We start from the raw sequence: 18112 nt of genomic DNA, 5'->3' as shown, positions 1-18112 counted from the left end.
AAAACGGTGGCTGTGGGAGAAACACTTGGTTTAATTAGGTAAACAGTGTGCCAGAGTGGTGCCAAACTCAGAGCTCTTAGGCTGGAGCTTCCCTGGGGTCAGGATCACAGTTCTGTCTCCAAGCAGACGTAGGGCCAGGCCACCTCTGTAAAGCCTCTTTGTGATTTGGGAGCAGAACACTGCAGAGCACCTGGGCTGGACCAGAGAGAGCAGCTCATCCTTTACCAAAACACAGCCAGCCCTCACCTCAGACACCTGCTTGGTCCCAGCTCAGGCAATGCCATCTCTGTTCTGGTATGTCATACATAAAATTTCATATTTCTGCTTTCTGACTAGCTCCTGACAGCTCATCCCATCTGTCCCGATTTTAAAATCTCCTTCCCTCCCTCTTTTTTCACTTGTTCTTCTTCTAGTGTTATCTCTCCCACCCACAACACAGCCTCATTTGTACCTGGTCTGTCCAGGCTTTTATGCAAAAGGATTAAATCATCATTTGAACCAGATCTAAGGGACATCACTGGGCACTGGAACCTTAAAATATTAACTAAATCAGCTGCTTCATGCTTTGGAAGTCATTTTTCCTGCATTGCAGATGGGGGGTGAGTGCTTGTGCCATTTCCCATCACTCTTCCTCTCTGTGTGAGCTGCAGGCAGAGGGCGTGCAGCATGGTGTTTGCTTGTGAAGAATAAAAGTGTGAGGTACACCTTTTCTCCTCTGCAAGTTGGAAATCCAGAGGCTCTTTTATGTTGTACTTAGAACATTTGAGTCAGGAGCTGAATTTTACCCACCTCCTCCAAACCTCTTTTCCAGTGAGAGCACTGCCAGTAGTTGGATGCGCGCACATGACAATTTTCAGGGAGGAACTGACGGAAAGGTCCGGTATTCCTGGGTAGGAAGCACCACGTGCCAGTAAATGGCCATAGAGCCTCTTTGTGGAACCACCAGCCCTTGCCCATCAGATTTGGGCCTTCAAAATCTCAAGGGTGGAGCAATGCAGAGTAACTGTCACCCGGGCAGGCCAAACATGTTCTCTGCCCCCAAGAAGCAGCTCAGTCATGCTTGGTGAAGGAAGAAAGATGTCTTTTAGCTGGGGCAGATTATGACCCCACACAGTTAGTGAGCATGATCCCACGTTCTGGCACAGTTAAGAGGCTGGGACTCAAACACAGTACAGATTTTATTATTAAAAAATGCATAAAAACTAAAGACATGCTTCCCAGAGTTAGAGTCTATATGTACATCTGCACTTCCTAGGCAGCTGCAGGGAGCATAGCCTTCTGCCCTCACTGCAAAAGTGCACTGCACAGGTTTATGTTACCCTTTGTTAGGTGTTATCTTCTCACCGGCATTTACAGCATTCCAGCTAAGTGAAAAGAAAACCCTGTACCACCTGGGGTGTAAGATGGTAGAATTTGTATCTGTGACTGAGAAACCATACTGAATTTCTGGAAACACCTGTAGGACATCTCTGTTCAGTAGGAAACTTAACAGAAAGGACCTATGCTCAAGTCCCAGGCTGAAATTCCCCTTCCCTAGGAAGAGTTCTTATTAAGCACTGAAACTTGACCTGAATTTTATATTTAGACCCAACCTTACAATAAGCAAATACTGGGTATCGAAGGGTGGAGTGTTCTGATACCAAGTCTGCAAGCTCATTTGACTTTTTGGTCCCACCTTTGGCAACTTAGTAAATGCTGACATTTATGGTATTAGTTTGAGGAAGTGCAATGTGGAATCCTAATACCACCAAGTTTTCAGCGCAGTGAAAATAAAAGAAATTAAGATCTAGCAAATATTTAGGATAAGTAGAGCAAGATGTAACTGCACTTCCTTGCTGGGAACCACTGCACAAAACAAATGCTGATTTACAGTAAAATATTAAATTATTAAAAACCACACAAGCACTTGCAGTTACAGTGAGTCAGACATGCTGATTGGGAAACAAAACAAAACTCAAAGAGCAAAACCATTAATTTTGCCCTGTCTGGAAGGCTGCAGTGATACTACTCCGTGTTTTATGTGACTTTTACAGCATGCCAAAAAACCGCCTAAATAGGAAGGCCAGTGGTTCTCAAGTTTTTCATCATGAGGCCTCTCTCTTCAAACAGAGATCTTCCAGTTGGTTCCTCCCCTCAAGACACACATCTTCCTGAAACTGATTTCACATGTCATTATAGCAGCTACAGTTCTTGGCTGTTTGAAGAAGACACAGGACTAATAAAGAGAATGACTGAAAGAATCCGACTTTGAAGCAAACACTGAATCCCGCTCCTGCTGAAACTGAGCAAGTCTGTCATTCTGTATCTCAGTCTTCTTCCTCTCCTGGAGGGCAGCACTTAGCACTAATTAGCACTGTTTCCCCATGCTGCTGTTAAGTCCTCTCTACACTGCTTCCTTTCCATTCCTTTGAAGTTGGATTCTGCCCTCACACAAGCCAGCTGCTCTCCCTCCCTTTGCATTTTAATGTCAGCTGCAAGTCTAGTCAGGCCTGAACTGGCATCAAACAGAACAAAAAGAAAAACATAAAAAAAGGTACATGGGGAGAAGAGGAATGCTGGATTTTCATTTTTTTTTTCCTAATTTCCTTGCTCACCAAAAGAGTCTGAAACTTTTAAAAGACCCCTGGACTGAGGAAGCGGCAAATGTCACTGCATGAAATGAGCAAGATGTTCAAATTCAGTGCTGGGTAGGAGCAGATCCATTGATCAGTTTGAGAACCACTGAGGTAGGCAACAAGTCTAGGCAGTACTGCTGAGTGAACATGAGGGGAATTTTTCCCTCTTGTCCTGAATGACAATATAAATACCCACTAGTGTTTTCAGACGTACCAGTCCCAAAGTCACGCAGCCAGGATTGAAGACAACATCTACACAAGAGCAAGCACTGACTGAACAGAAGGTGTATTCAGCTCTGCTCCAGCATTCAGTGAGAAGAAGCAGAGCACAGACTCTGACTGCTGCCTTAGCTCTGAACTCCTTTCAGCAGGATGTGGTCAACCTGTAACCCTACTGCCTCCCCCTTCAAATCCAGGGGGTTGTTGGAGTTGCAGTTCTTCCAAGCTATTTGCCACTGCAGCCCACACAGGTGGTGAAAGCTACAAAAGCTGCCCAAGAGCTCTGGCCAGTGCTGTTCAAAGCTGTTCCAGATCCGACATCAGAGCCCCAGGAGACACAGCACCATGCTGCACACATCCAGTCCCAGGGAAGCAGAGTGTCACTGCTATGTACAAGCTAGCAACTTTTCTCTCCTTCTGTCTCTAGCTCATACAGAAGGCTTTTGTGCTCCCCTTCTTGTCCATCTGGATGCCTTTCACCCTCAGCATCATCTCCAAGGCACAAGGGGCTCATGATGTAGCGATAGTCACTTGTGACAGCAGCAGCTGCCCCAGCAACAGTCTCTTCAGCATCCATGTTTCCAAAGGAGGCGTGCAGGGCAGGGTCACTTCCAGACACCTCTTTGTCCTTCCCAATGTTGACATAGAGAGGATCTTGACTGGAAGAGAGTGTGGACATCCTCCCACGAATCATTTCCAGCTGGGACCGGAGCACTCCAAAGCTGGGGCGTAGCTTGGGCTCAGGATGCCAACATCTGCACATGAGATCATAGCTGCAAAACAGAGGGAGACAAGAGCACTGAGAAGCGGAGCAGGCATGCTCTGCACCTCTGAACAGGGGCTCTGGGCAGTGAAGCTTAAAAAACACAGACACTTCCCTCAAAACCTGTCTGCTTTGACCTTGCACAGGTGACACAGCATTGATGGCCATTATGGGTCTAATTTCTCGTTTCTTCCCATTTTCAGGGGCATTCTCCTTTTGGTCAAAAAGGTTATTTAGATGGTATGAAAAACCCAAAAGCCCTGTCAAAGTGTGCTGAATTTTTTGGTAAGGCTCTTGTTCTGCTGTCTCTAGGGATCTAGAATAGGACCGTGAGTGTGACATCACCTAGTAATAGCTTTTGCATTTATTCACAAAAAGCACCCTCACAGCCTCTGCCACAGCTGAAGCCATCCCTCCAAATTCTAGTTCAAGACAGATAAATCACAGGGAGAAAACAAAGATCAAACTGTGGGAGGTGCATGTTATTTCCAGAGTATTATTTCTTTCACACCGTGTTAACTCTGTGCTCCCAGAGTAACAGAAGTGTGCTGCTGCTGCTGCTCCCTGACAGCCAGTCAACAGGGCTGGAAAAAGGCACACTGGGTTTGTTTAGAGGGATGTTAAAGAATGGACAACAGATTCAGTGCTGGAAGAGGGATGCTGAAATGGCCTTTCAGCTACAAAGGTACCAGCTTGGTGCAGAAGACATGTTCAGGGCCATTACCAGGCCCAGGTCCCATCCTGCAGCCTTCCTCCTACATCAAACACCAGCTACCTCAGCTCAAGCTGCTCCAGGGCCAGCATGAGGAGACCATCACTGGCTCTGCTGGCCCGTGTTTGGGCAAGGGAAGAGGAGCTCTCCTCCTGCCCTCTGGCCATGCTGGCAGCTCCATGTCCATGCTGCCACCCTCCTGTTGGCCAGGCCTCTGGCCATAGTGCTGTGCTGGAGCACAGCCACTGTCCTTCTCCACTCTGTGCATCACCCACAGCACTGGCAGCTGCATTCCTATGCTGTCATTGTTGCCAGTTTTGCAGGGAACAAGAACAAAGCACAGTGCTAGCACTGAAAAACACTGCATACAAATGAACCTCAGTTGAACTTGTAAATGGGAAAAAATCTGATATGGCCTTTACTGGGAAATAAAGCATTTTGTGATGGGTTTTATTTTACTTCTTGTATTCCTGGTGATCACATTTATAAGACTGTTTTTGATCTCACACTACTTTTACAGAAAGCTTCTATGGTTCACTTGTCTTAATCCTGGTCTACATCCCTCACAAACAGTAGAAATAATTATAAATGCTGCAGATAAACCAGAAACTTCCAATTCTGTGCAAGCAAGTTAAATACTTTCTTTTACCTTTGCTGTCAATCAGCATAATCCATTTGAAAGAAAGGCAGAAAAATACTGGCTGTCCTGAATCAGCCCAAAAGTCCATTTGCCCCAGTACTCTATGCCTGACAGAGTCCAGTAGCAACACTTGGGGAAAGTGTGTAAACTGAGGGTGGGCATGTAGTGCAATCTTTCTGGAATATTCTCTCAGGTCTCAACAACCTGTAGCTCACAATGGTTGTACCTTTTCAGTAGTTTTTGATGGATCTTTCTCTAGTGCCCATCTAGTAAGTTTTTGAGTCTCTTCTCTACTTTCTGCATCTCTAACATCCTACAGCCATAAGCTCCACAACTTGGAACAAATCTACACAGAGCAGTCAAGATTCAGATGTGTAATTAATTTAAGCAGTGATAATAACAATGTTTTCATTTATACTCAAGAGAAGTTAAAATGAACTGCTGAGAAGATAAAAGCATGCAGCTTTAGTAAGACGAGTACAGATTATTCCTTATGCAGAAAAAAAGGAAAAGGAGAAAGCAACTACATGAAATAATCCACCATCAGAGCAGGAGGGAAGAGGGAGGAAAGAGGTCTTAGACCACTAAAATCAGTGCTCATAGTTATATCTTGCTTTGGGCACAACACACAGAAAACTGAGCCTTGCTTGGGCACTCAGTGAAATGATTTCACCTTGTCCAGGCAAGACAAGATTTTACCCCAGGATAAGCTATGCTGACACTCCCTGTGTGTGTCCCTGATCCTGGGGGATCCCAGCCCCATGTGAGGCGACCAGGAATCTCCAACCACCACCTATGGAAGAAGGGTTCCTGAGCAAACATCTCCTGTGACCTGCTGGCCAAGAGTGATCCCTTGGCAGCAGGATTAAGGCAGGAGCACGGGCTGCAGCATGTGGCTGCCTGCTGCCCTGTGGGCTATCTGGGTCCTTCCTGGAAGTCTGAAAATGTCCGCAACCAGAACCTTCGAGATTGTCCTGGATTTTCTCCTAGATGTAATTTAAGGTGGGACACTGATCTACACAACTTTAGTTTGTCCCATCTGCTCTCTTCTCTTTCAGCCTGCCATTTCTGAGAGCAGCAGATTAAATTTGGAAAACTGGGCCATGTTTTGAAAGACACATGCAGGCCACTGTCTCTGCAGTCCAGTTTCCTCTTAGTCCTGCTAGATTGCCTCTCTATTCAGCCTTCAGGGTGTGCCATGGAACTCATCCCTTTGCTCAGATGCTGGCCTGAGAAGGCAGGGTTCAGTGATTCTGGAAACACAACTACAGTTTCTACAAAGCCAAGAACTGATGTTGACACTGTTGAACCCATTGAGCCAAGTTAGCTGCTTCTGTAGTTACCACAGGTTCCTGGGAGCTCTGCCAGCAAAGAATATCTAGTAACTAACCCAGAGACTTTCTAGTGAATGGCTCTGTGTACTGGAAAGTGGAGATATTCAGATCAGCATCCCAGCCAGCTGCCTCTCTTTCCCTCCAGCGAGCCAAGTTTCTCAAAAAGTCATGTCAGCAGGGTGAGGAAGTACTCACACATCTTCCAGGCACTCCGGGGGCTGCTTCAGCCTGTTCCCACTGATGAGGTAGTTGTAGATTTCTGCATTCTCTATGCCAGCATAAGGGGTTTGCCCTCGGGTCACAATCTCCCACATGGTCACCCCAAACGCCCACTGAAAGAGAACAGCAACAGAACAAGTGAACAGACTGTTCCCTGCTCGCTGGGCTTGGTTTCAGTTTCCAGACTGAGCTGGGTAATGTCATCTGAGCAGCAGTGATGCAAGGACTACCCAAACTCTAGCCAGGAAACAGAAATGACCCACCACATACTGCTGATGCTGACACATCATAGGAGACAGCTGAAGGCCCTGCCCAGCCTCATCTTGCAGTGGAGCAGGGACTTGGGAGCTACTCGTCTTCCACCTGCAGACCTTTCCTACTTATGTTCTTTAAGGTATGTGGTATCAGTTGTTTGGTTCCCATCTAGAAGAAGATTTTGGTTTGGGGCTCACAAATCAGTTTCTTAATTCATTTAACCATATTCTGAGTTTCTGGTAATGTACAGACACAAGTGAAAGCAGAGTTTGGTGAATAAGCAGGGCAAGGAACAAAGCACTTATGGCTCACATTCATTTCTGCTCCACACTGCACAGCCATATTTGTACTTTTCAACTGAACTGCAAGGCTTGTGAGATGCAAAAAAATTGTTATTTTCATAAGCAAACTCCTGTCCAATGTCTGTTGTAAACTGGCTGAACTAGTGATCAGCAATCACTGAACATTGCCCACAGTGGATGCAGCAATGGCTGGGCAAGGCAGCAGCCACGTTACAAGGCACTTGTGGTTATCTCCTCAAGGGCACCGTGACAGGGATAACTGGAAAGGCAAGTCCACAAGACTGAAGGACAAACTAGTGTGAAAATAGATCAAAAGGCAGCAAGGAAGAGGGAAGACAGTATCAGGAAAAAAAAAATCCTCAAAGGAAAATAAGTAACAATTTCAGATGAATGGGTTTAGCCTTGTCAGGGGAAAGTTACGGGGAGTGCCTAAGCACTGATGTAGTCAGATCTATGGAGTTCCACCAATGCCTTCTGCAGCACAGAGTACCCTTGCTGCACTTGTATGTAAGTGTGTGGGTTACATGCTTTTCAAATGTGACCTTCAAACTGTCAGGCACAAGAGAAAGGAAAAAAAGTAAGAGAGAAGAAACTGCATAAAGAGAGGAAAAGGAAGAGCAGGAGCGGAAAGATAAAGAGGATGGGGATAAACATTGAAAAATAAAAGACAAAAGGACAAGAAGAAGAAAAGGGTTGATGTCTTCTGCCATTAATCACTCATATATTTTTAGCCTTGAGTTCTGACAGCACCCAAGGCAGAGGTAGCACCATCCCTCAAACACAAGGTGAACCCCCTTTCCTATCACCAGGGCCTTTTCCCACCCTCAGCAGGACTCCTCCACTCCAGCAGGAATACAAATGGTCCCCAGTGCACGGGAGCAAACCTCACCACATCACTGTGCGTTGTGTACAGGTTATCTGCCAGACTCTCCAGAGCAAGCCACTTCACTGGCAGCTTGGAGGCACAGCCCTGGCGGTAGTAGTCTCCACTGTAGATCTTCTTAGAAAGTCCAAAGTCTGCAACACTCACGTTCATGTTCTCATCCAACCTATGGGAAAGTTTTCACAGTTAAGGAAAAGAAAGCATTTATTGGTTACCTCAGGAAAAAAAATTAAAAATTCAGAGAACTGAGGTATATGGCTCACCAAGTATTACACAAAAGGAGAATGGTTTCATCTACTTGGTGATCAGTGTGTGAAATAGCTTAGTGGTCTCAAACTAGTTCCTTCAGACAAACAGGGAACTAATTATGACTAAGGAAGTGGCTAGGCTCAGATGGTCTAGTCTCTTACAAAAAGCAAACTCAGATACATTCTGTTGTTTCCAGGATTATCAGAGGACATCTGCAATGCTCACTGCTATCACCAAGGCCTGTACCTTGTACTGGCAATCAAAAAAATCATAGGGTGATTGCCTAGACTACCTGTTAAAACTGCCTGAACTGTTATATCTGCAGCATCTCCTCTCCAGGCCTGGTTAATGGTCTGAATTGCTCTGTCACCCACTTAAACCCATACATGTTGGCAGATAGTCCAAGTAAAGCCCACAAACACTTTATCCTCCTGGGCCTCATAAAGAACTCACTGCTTTCCCCAGATGATGTGCTGAAATAAGCATTCAGCTTCCTCTAGAAGATGTCTACAAAACCAGAAAATCAGTATGGGTTTCTCATAAATGTCAAAGCAGGCTAACCCATCATTTTTCATCATAACTATCAGGCTCTTTGTCTGTACATCTGGACATTGAAATGCCTTTGGAAATCTGTGTCTCATTGTGGATTTTATTGGTTGTTGTGGTTTTGTTCAGAGGCAGAGTTCTGTTGTCACAATGAGTTGTTCCTTACTCCATTCTCAGGGAAGAAACAGAGTGGAAAGGATAAAAAAAGGACTTTTCTTTCCTTCAAAGCAGCCAAGGTAGTTTGGTGTCAAGAACAGTGAAGTGGGATCATATGGTGTGATCACCATGCACTTATTTTTAGAGGCATTCCCCACCAGCTTTCAAGGAAACTACAATTCTTGTATTGTGATAATCAAGTCCTCAAAATAGATACCAGAAATACAGACTTCATGATACAATGGAAGTCCTTTTCTCCTAACACAGCCAAATCCATTCCCTCCTGTTGGTTACTTTATATGGTGGAACAAATAGCCTATGCTGACACACAGCCACTGGAGTGGCTAATTACAAACACATATTGTAATCAACTCTATGGAACTCTATGTGCAGACTAATGATGGAAAAGTTCCTTATAAAAAGGGTCTGTTTGAAAGATCAAAAGTGGGACTTTAGGAGCTGCTCCCTGCTCCCAGCAGCACCACCACACCCTCTACCACAATGACCATGACTCTCCTATGTTGATTGTCACTTATATGCAAAGATCAGCATTCTTCATATGTCTGTCATGCAAAAGGTTTTTTTATCCCTCACCCACTCTGGTCTTTCTTTTCTTGAAAAGCTCATGAATCACTTACATGCAGTTCCTAGCTGCAAGGTCCCTGTGTATGAAATTTTTTGAGCTCAAGTACTCCATCCCGCTTGCAATGTCAATCATGAACTTGAGGAGTGTCTGAACAGGCAAGTTCTGTAAGAAATAACAGTTTAGCTTCTGTTCCAAGAGGTTTTTAAGCTCATATGACAAAACTCATATGACATATGCAAGGTTTGCTTCCACTTCCCAGAGTACGGATGGGGAATACAGGGAGGGGATGGGATGGGATGGGATGGAGGAGCTGGTCCTCAACATGCATGGAACAAAATACTTTAAGATCACACCTCACAACTTCCTCTGGTATTAAAATCCAACCACTTGCCAGTGATTGGCATTGAGGAGACCAATCCTGAGCTGCTCCAAATACATTCTCTGAAAGTCCCTATCTACCCAGAAGGAATTCTACAGTATGACAGACTTACAAATGGGTTTTCCCCAATTCGTGACATCAGCAGAAAAGCATGGAGGTCTCCATGCTTCATGAATGGCAGGATCACCATGGGAATTGGGAGACGGCCCTTGGGACGGCTTCGTAGACTGACTCCTGATGAGGACACACACACAGCAAAGGGGTGTTAGCAAACAGATTATTCCTAGGAGGAATCTTACAGGCTTCTGCGCCTTCCTCTTACAGATCTGGAGGAAAACGTGCAGTTTTGGTGGGTAGATTCCATGCTCCAAGCTTCTATGACTTTATGTCAGTTAAGATGCCTTTAACCCTGTTGACTTCAGAGTCTGTACTAAGAGCCTTGTGCCTCTCAGCTCTTCTTGCAGGACCAACTATAAATGTTTCTAGGACCACTCCAGACCAGACAGCTCCAACCCCAGGCTCTGCAGAGCAATCTCCACATTCTGGAAAACACCTGCATTGCAAAGCGTCCACCCACAAATGTCTTGCTTCTTACTCAGTGTTTTGGAAAGGCACAGTGTTCCTCCTATTTATAGTCTACCTGCCCACCTGTTCACATTTCACATCAGTTTAGACATGTCTCAGCCAGCCAAAGTCCCCCTGATGCATTTGCAAGAACTAAAGAAACAGCTTAAATAGGAGACGGTTGTTCCTGATGTGTGAGGGCAGATGTGAGGAGAATTACACACACTCCAGCTCCCTGGGGTCTGGGAAGGAGCAGTGCTGATCTACACAGGACTCCAGGCAGCACAGAGCAGGCTGCACCAGCCCTGCTGGGGAGAGTGAGGCTGTGTGGGATAATGCAGGAGCAGGAGGTGCTCTGTGGCATGAGCAGCAGCACTGTCTTACCGATCAGTTTGGTGACGTGAGGGTGGTCAAACTCTTTCATACAGGCAGCCTCCCGCAGGAACTCCTCAATGTCAGTTGAGGTGAAGATGTCCGCTGAAAAAAGGGACTGTAAGTTTTCTTTCTTTGTAGGTGGCTCCAAGGGACTTTACAAATAACGATTGTCAAAAGCTTGTTCTTTGTGGCACAGCACATCTTCTCAGACCTATAGCTAGATAAGCCAATTTACAACAAAGTAGAGCCTGACACTCTCTCCTGGGATGGGCAGCACATATCAGGGACATCTGGTAAATTGGTTCTTGGCAGAGTAAAGAACCACAGGTTAGCAGCTCTTTTCTCAGTAAGAACTTTCATTGGAAGCTCTGCAAACTGTATGGGGGTTAAAGATTTAAGAATTAATTAGGTAAAGTAATCTAAACTACAAATGTCAGGGAGAGGAGACATCACAGAAATGAAAGAAAATACTGAGACTGAGGAGATGGCTTGGAGCCCCTGACTGGCACAGCAGGGCCCAATTCATCTCTGACAAGGATGGCATGAAAGATCAATGCTTTTATGTCTCTCAGCATAATTAATTCTTATAAAGTACTAGAGCTAAGATTTCTTAAATAACCACACTACTGGACAGCTTGGACCAAATTCAGCAGCCACATACATCAGCAAAGTTTTGGAGCAAATTATTTCTCATTGCTGTGACTCCAGATTTATGGAAATACATCAATATGATCAAGAAGTATCCCAGTCGACTACTTCCACCACTGCCGCTGCTGAATTTAGCAAGAGTCCTTCAGTTCTGCTGCAAGATCAGTCTCAGACCTGTAGATGAGTGTTCATATTATCTGCATTAGGCAAGTAATTTCAATATGATTCAGAGGACAAAAGGAGATTCCCTTTTCACAGTCAGAGAAGAAAGGAAGGTGCCTCTGGAAGCTGACAGATTGTTTCTAAGTTAGATGCCTGAAGGGAGACATTCTGACTACAGAAAAGCTTGCAAACTGATTAGAATTATTGTTGCATCTGGATAAAATGATACAACTTACACTAGAATGGTACTAAGTGTATTTAGTACAGGCTGTTATTCTGTAACACCAAACTGAGTTCCAGAGATAAGTGAGTGTGACTGCTTTCAGTCAGTCACAGTTAATTTTTGCCTTATACAGGCAAAAGGGATCAAATAATGTAGGTCAACATATATAAACACACATACATGCACATTTCCTTTGATTTATACCTATCTCTTAATTGCATTTCTTGTTACAGACTTCTGCCTGTTAGCTGCCCTCGTTATGTACGATCACCAAATGTCAAATCAGAAGGGAGCTGGACTGTTCAGTCAAATGTGCGGACTGAGATGAGATAGCTTGTCACTGCATTCAGTCCAAACACTCCTGTGTTTATTCCAGGCTGTGTGCTTGCAGGAATACTGTTGTTTCACTGCTGAATTATTAGGGCAGAGCAGACCAGTCTGAGCTGTCTGTGCTACATGATGCAGTGGTTTTGGATGCATTCACCACATGCTACGTGCTGTAGAAGCAACTAAGGTGGTATAGGTCCTTTCCTGAAGAGCTTCCACTACAAAAAGACTGACATGAAAGGGATGGAGACAACATGAGTAGAGTGGAAAGCTCAGAGAGAAATAAAGAGCACCAGGGAATTTGCTGAGAATAGGACAGACAACATTTAATCTTTCCAAGCTCTCTTTTCTTAAGTAATTCAGGTAGCCCTGTTCCCACATACCTTTCAGCATCTTCACTGCCACTTTCTGGAAAGAGCCATCATCTAGCTTTAGCAGTGCCTCTCGAACTGACCCAAACTCCCCTGTAAAATTATCAGAGTAGGCAGTGAGGGAACAGCTTCTTGTGAGGAAAGTATGATTCACAGCAGGTTCACTTCAGGGGTCACTGGCAAAGAAACTGAGTACCCATAAGAAATGCTTCATTTTTCATTCTGCAGTTCCAGACAGCAGCTTTCAGCACGTGTGTCTAGAAGAGATATCACTACCAGTAGACAGAGCTCGCTGTGCTGGCAGTCCAGAAGGCAAAGGAAAATGAGAAGGGAAAAAAGCAACCCCTGAGCAGATAGATGATGCAGAGACAGAGTTTAAGTTGGGCAGATATTTCTGGGGAAGCCATATCATGAGGAATGAGTCTGAGTGAGGTTCTGTTCAGAGAGGAGGCTCTTTGATGAAGCAGCAAGTGGAGGGGCTGGCTGAGGAAGCTCTTAGTATTGACAGCCAGAGCTGAGTGATAGTGCTAGGACTCAACCATTTGAGACACAGTCAGCCTTATCTCTCAAAACTCAGAGAATTACTTCTATAAATCACAGCTGACCAGAGAAAACATACACAGTATCTGCTTGCGTGTGAGTGATATGTTGATTCACAGAAGGCAGTGTTTTGCCCTGGTGTTTTCTCTAAGGTAGTTAAGAGGAAATGCAACAGGCCAAAAGCTCTTCAAAATATTTACCCTAAAGAGACTTTATACCACAGCCTAACAGCCTCTTTGCATTAGATCTGGCTCTAGATTTGCTTTCCCTAATTTTGTAACTGCTTACCCCACCCAAAATGCATTTGTATGAGGTACTCTGACACTGAAAAGAAGGAATCAAAATATGGCTCTCAGGACATCTACCCCAGAAGCTTTATCTTCCCACCACTTTTTCACTAGTGTCCTTCACTACTCGATGGCACATGCTGACATCACAAAAACCACGAGCAGCGGATCTGACCACAAATCAGGAAAATGGGAAGGAACAAAGGTATTTTGTGCTGCTTCCATACTATGGAGCTGTTGCTCAGCTGTAGAGCCAGCAGAGCCCAAGACAATGCAGTTATGTCATCTTACATAACCTGTAACCTGGGGTTGTGGCAGTGGGGCTGGCAGCACAGACCAGATCCTGCCAGCTAGCATCCCACACCAAGGCCATGCCCTGGGGCCCCTCTGCAGCCAATTTCAATTTACCTGTCATGGGAGCAGCCCAAAAGGGTTGAAGCAGGATCTCAGAAATTGGCCAAGAGCTAACACTCACAAACAGATGACACAGCTGCTTAAATAGTTAGCATTGTTAAGCCCTCTGAGACCACTTCTGCAGGAAGGTCATCTTCCTGCTCTGAAAGAAATGCATTTGTTCTAGGAGAGATGAAGGGAAGAATGCTCCCTGTGGGAAGGGTAAAAAAAAACTGCAATAAAACTAGTCTTATAAAAAAGGAAGAAGGTGAAGTTGAATTGAATATCCCTTTGTTTAAATCTCTGCAAGAAATTCACAAACCAGTGAATTAACACTACTTTGGAAAGCTGAGCATGGACTGCAGTTCATGATTGTGTAGAGCCATATTATAGGAATGGCTTAGCCAATATCCTCTTAGTTATGCTAAACCTCTGAAATGTTTTATCCCAGCACAAGGGATAGTTCCATTTTATTTCCATCCACAAGCTGAAGAGAAAGTAGGCTGCTTGTAATTGCTTCTCCCTACTCAACAGTTACAATAACACAAGTGGGATTTTAAATGTAAAGCTTTGTTCAGTTTTGGTTCTTACCCTTGCCCAACATTCTTCCCAAGGTGAACTGCTGTTCCTGGATTAAGACATCTTTTAGTTTTGTCTTCAACTCATCACTGATCCCTACACTCTCCACTGGAAAAAATACAAAAACAACAACAAAACAAATGAAGCACCAAATAAGGGATATTTAAATATTCTGTCACAACATCAAGAATCACCTGTTCTAATCTCCATCTCAAATCTGATTCCCACACTGTAAGCATGAAAACCTGAAAAAGGCAGAATTCCCTTCCATGTCCTCTAGCCTCACCACAGACAAGCAGCCAGCAACTTTCAACCATCAGAAAATGTACTCACAGTACTTAAAGAGAGAGGGTATGATAATAAACACTCCAAGAGCAACAGGAATACACAAATAATGTAAAGAATGCTGAAAAGACAAAATCCAATCCGAAGGGCCACTGACAGACACTGGTTCATACAGCTTAATTTAAGTTGATGGAGCTGCACCATTTTAATGGCCCTCTGGAGCATCATCCTAACCCAGCTATGCAGTGCTGCCACAGAGAGCCATGCCCTTCCTGAACCAGGAGACAGAAATGGATCACCTTAATGGATCATCTGGTCATTCCTGGGACTCAGTCTCCTGTTTGATACGTTACTAATTCCTGGCTTTCCAAGACTGATTAATTCATGCTTGCAGCACAGCTTAGCATACTGAGTTTAAAAAGTCCTGCTAATATTGTTCAGCCATATTTATCTCACTACTGGATTATATTCCAGTCAAAGGAGTCCTTGTAGAGTGAAACTGGGGCAGGGGAGTGGTGAATTTATGTTTTGCATTAATATACATAATGACTGTTGCTGTAATTAGCAAGGGCTATGTAATTGGTATGGCAACAGCCATTCTGTCCTTTCACCTCTGCAATTCAGTTTCTAGGCCTCATTGTAAATTAATCCCATGTTTTTGATCAAGAAACATCAGTTTCAGTGAAAACAGAGAGAGCATTGTAAATGCATGAACACAGCTTCCCAGGCAATCACTCAGGTCATTTTACTTACATGTTGCTTCAATGAGCTCTGGGCCCTCCCTGTTGAAAGACCTGGCAGCTCTGAAATGGACTGCTGGATCCCCTCTGCCAACCACACTGCCAAAGGCATGGCTAGAAGGCAGAAAAGACACACAGGGCCATGATTACATGGGCCATTCACTTCTAAAAGGGTGTGCTGAACAGGATGGATGATTTTTCACCCCTTGCCATATAAATACTGCAGACTGTTTTGTTAAAGAGGGTGTATCTGGAGAGGAGGAACAATGTGTTTATGCTGCTTTGCTGATGCACCTACAGCCTTTCAGAACAGGGGAATCATTCCTCCCAAATGCCTGCGAGAAGCTGCAGGTTGGGGCAGGTTGAAGGAGTCATAGAAACAGAGATGCTGCTGAGATAGGGAGGTCTGGGAGACTGGAAAGAATGGGAACCTTGTTTGCAGTAGGGAGCAAACCACAGCCAAGTGTCAGAAGTGATGGAAAGGAAACTTTACTGGAGATCCAGAGGGTTCTGGGCAGTCAGAAAGTTACAATCAGCTGACAGACTGAAAAAAAGTGTGGGTAAAGGGCTCAGCCCATTAGAATACAGATGTTTCATCTGTGGATCTTTTCTCTTTGAATCTCTTAAGCATCAGTGCTAGGAATTACCTTGATAGAGTTTATAGTTCTGTAGCCTAATAAGGCCTAGCTGTAACATAACATTTTTTCTACTGTATTTTTGGTGTTGCTATTTTGAAGAAAAGGCAGGCACCCCAAAACCGTGGAAAAAACAATAACAACAAACCCCCCGCCAAAATTCCAACAAAAACCCAACCAATACAGTTACCCAAAGAAACTGCTAAAAGTACTCCACCTACAATGCTTTTTTAAAAAATAATTGAGTCAGAAACCACAACAGAAGAGAAAGCAGAGGTCTCTCTAACCAGCACAAGGAGAAACTCCCTTACCCAAACCGAGTTTCCTTTCTTCTTTTCCGAAGGAGAATAAGAGCCAGGGCAACAGCGGTGACCAGAGCTGTGAGAATGCCCAATGCCACAGGAACCCAGGATGTCCCATAAGGAGGTTGTCTCTGGCCACCTAGATGATGGAGAAAACACCAGACAGGAAATAGAAGACTGTCAATTTTTCATTTTGCTTTTAAATGGGAAAGCTATGCTGCTGGACCCGGTGGATCTTTGTACACTGGAATTTGGCATAAACAGGTACTCAGCCAATCATCAGGAAAACCATCTCTTTCTCACAGCAAAGGCAGAGCAGAAGCATCTAGTTGTCAGAAATTATTGGTTTTGACCCTTAAGAAAGTAGCAGGAGCTGCAGCAGGTTCTACTGTTTTACATGAGCTCATGATCTGGGGCACTTCAAACTGGAGCCTCAGGACAAAAATGTTGCTGAATGTGAGCATTCTGTGTGTGGGTCTTGCCCTGTGCTTTTTGAGGCAGACATCAGAACCTTGACCAGGTTACACAGAACTACCTGAAAGTCAGCCAGGCAGCATTTTGAAGGACAACAGAGAAGGACAATTGCCTCATGACAATCTGGTTAGAAATATTTACATTTTTCCTCTAACCCTTTCCGCCAAGAGAAGCACCCTGAGGGACTCGGTATTAGCTGTAACTTCACAACGTTGTTTGGTTGGTTGCAGCTTCTCAATGTCTCTCCCAAAGAAAAGGTGAATTTTAAAAGGTCCCCTGTGAGTCAAGAAATAAGTTAGTCAGCCTACAGGTTCGAAGACTGAAATAATATTTGCTCCCAGAATACGTATACTTTTGACTACAGAATGTCTACAGAAGAAATGGAGATGCTGCCAATCTGAGCAAGCTGCCAGGCAAGGAAGATAAACAACACAGTTCTGAATAAAAAGAGTATTATGTATGCCTGGAAAAAATGATAAATTAATCCAACTTCCCAAGAGATCTCTTCTCCAAATACAATTACTAAGATTAAATGTGAATTTGAATGGGTTTGTTAAAATCTAGGATAGCCCTCATATCTCCAAATTGTTTAAGAGTGAACAAGAAAAGGTACCAGGTCCCTGAGCACCTCGTTTATCTTCATGCTCACTTGCTCATCCTCAGCAGCTGACTGCCCTTTACCTGAAGGTAAGGAAGAATCATCTTTGATGATGTAAGTCAACTTAAGTCATGACAGTATAAATAAACCTGTTTTAAAAGGGATGTTAGGCTCATGGGCTGGAATTTGGATGGATCCCTGCATAGACACATCTGAAAAAGAGCCAGACAACCCTTACTGGCAGAGTCCTGGTAAGCAAGAGGCTTCTGAGGCTTGATTAACATTGATTGATTACATTGAGGAGCCTTATCATCCAGGATTTCAAAGAAGTAATATTAGTCTAATAAACAGGTAGAGCTTAAGGACACAGAACTGTGGACAAAGGAGGAAGCAGACTTGTACTTCTCCACTTGAAGCAAATTATCAGATCCTTAGTACTTATTTTCCAGCATCTTATCTCCTTCAGTGACTCACATATTCTTTTACCACCCAGAAGGCTTTACAGGCTCTGGGGCTTATGACACTCCCTCTCACTGCAGTTTTCAACCCAGCCTTCAAGGCTGTTTATGAGGAGGGAGAGATCAGAAACACAAGCTGTATTTCTCAAATACAACAGAGGTAACTCCAACCCTCTCCACAATTTCGAAGCAAATCACTTGGGCTGCTTGTGCCTATCAGGGCAGAAACAGCTAACAACACTGATGTACAAGGTCCTCTCTGATAGTTAACAATAAGGTTTTCTTCCCCCTGT

General features: G+C 44.3%; 1 protein-coding gene across 1 annotated transcript in view; it reads right to left on the bottom strand.

Annotated features, from left to right (window-relative positions):
• Positions 1 to 1160: 1160 nt before the first annotated feature.
• Positions 1161 to 18112, bottom strand: part of TYRO3 (TYRO3 protein tyrosine kinase) — a 41673-nt gene continuing 24721 nt past the window's right edge. The window contains exons 10-19 of the mRNA XM_066321236.1: positions 16299 to 16428; positions 15366 to 15466; positions 14340 to 14435; positions 12541 to 12621; positions 10807 to 10899; positions 9971 to 10092; positions 9532 to 9641; positions 7949 to 8108; positions 6479 to 6615; positions 1161 to 3607 (exon numbers count right to left, since the gene is read on the bottom strand). Of these exons, the coding sequence (XP_066177333.1) occupies positions 3232 to 3607; positions 6479 to 6615; positions 7949 to 8108; positions 9532 to 9641; positions 9971 to 10092; positions 10807 to 10899; positions 12541 to 12621; positions 14340 to 14435; positions 15366 to 15466; positions 16299 to 16428 (1406 nt within the window). The 3' untranslated portion in view covers positions 1161 to 3231. The remainder of the gene's footprint in view (positions 3608 to 6478; positions 6616 to 7948; positions 8109 to 9531; positions 9642 to 9970; positions 10093 to 10806; positions 10900 to 12540; positions 12622 to 14339; positions 14436 to 15365; positions 15467 to 16298; positions 16429 to 18112) is intronic.

This window comes from Sylvia atricapilla, chromosome 6, assembly GCF_009819655.1.
Source record: "Sylvia atricapilla isolate bSylAtr1 chromosome 6, bSylAtr1.pri, whole genome shotgun sequence".
Taxonomy (NCBI): Eukaryota; Metazoa; Chordata; class Aves; order Passeriformes; family Sylviidae; genus Sylvia; species Sylvia atricapilla.
The sequence above is the reverse complement of the archived record's forward strand: the minus strand, read 5'-3'. Positions and strand labels throughout refer to the sequence as shown.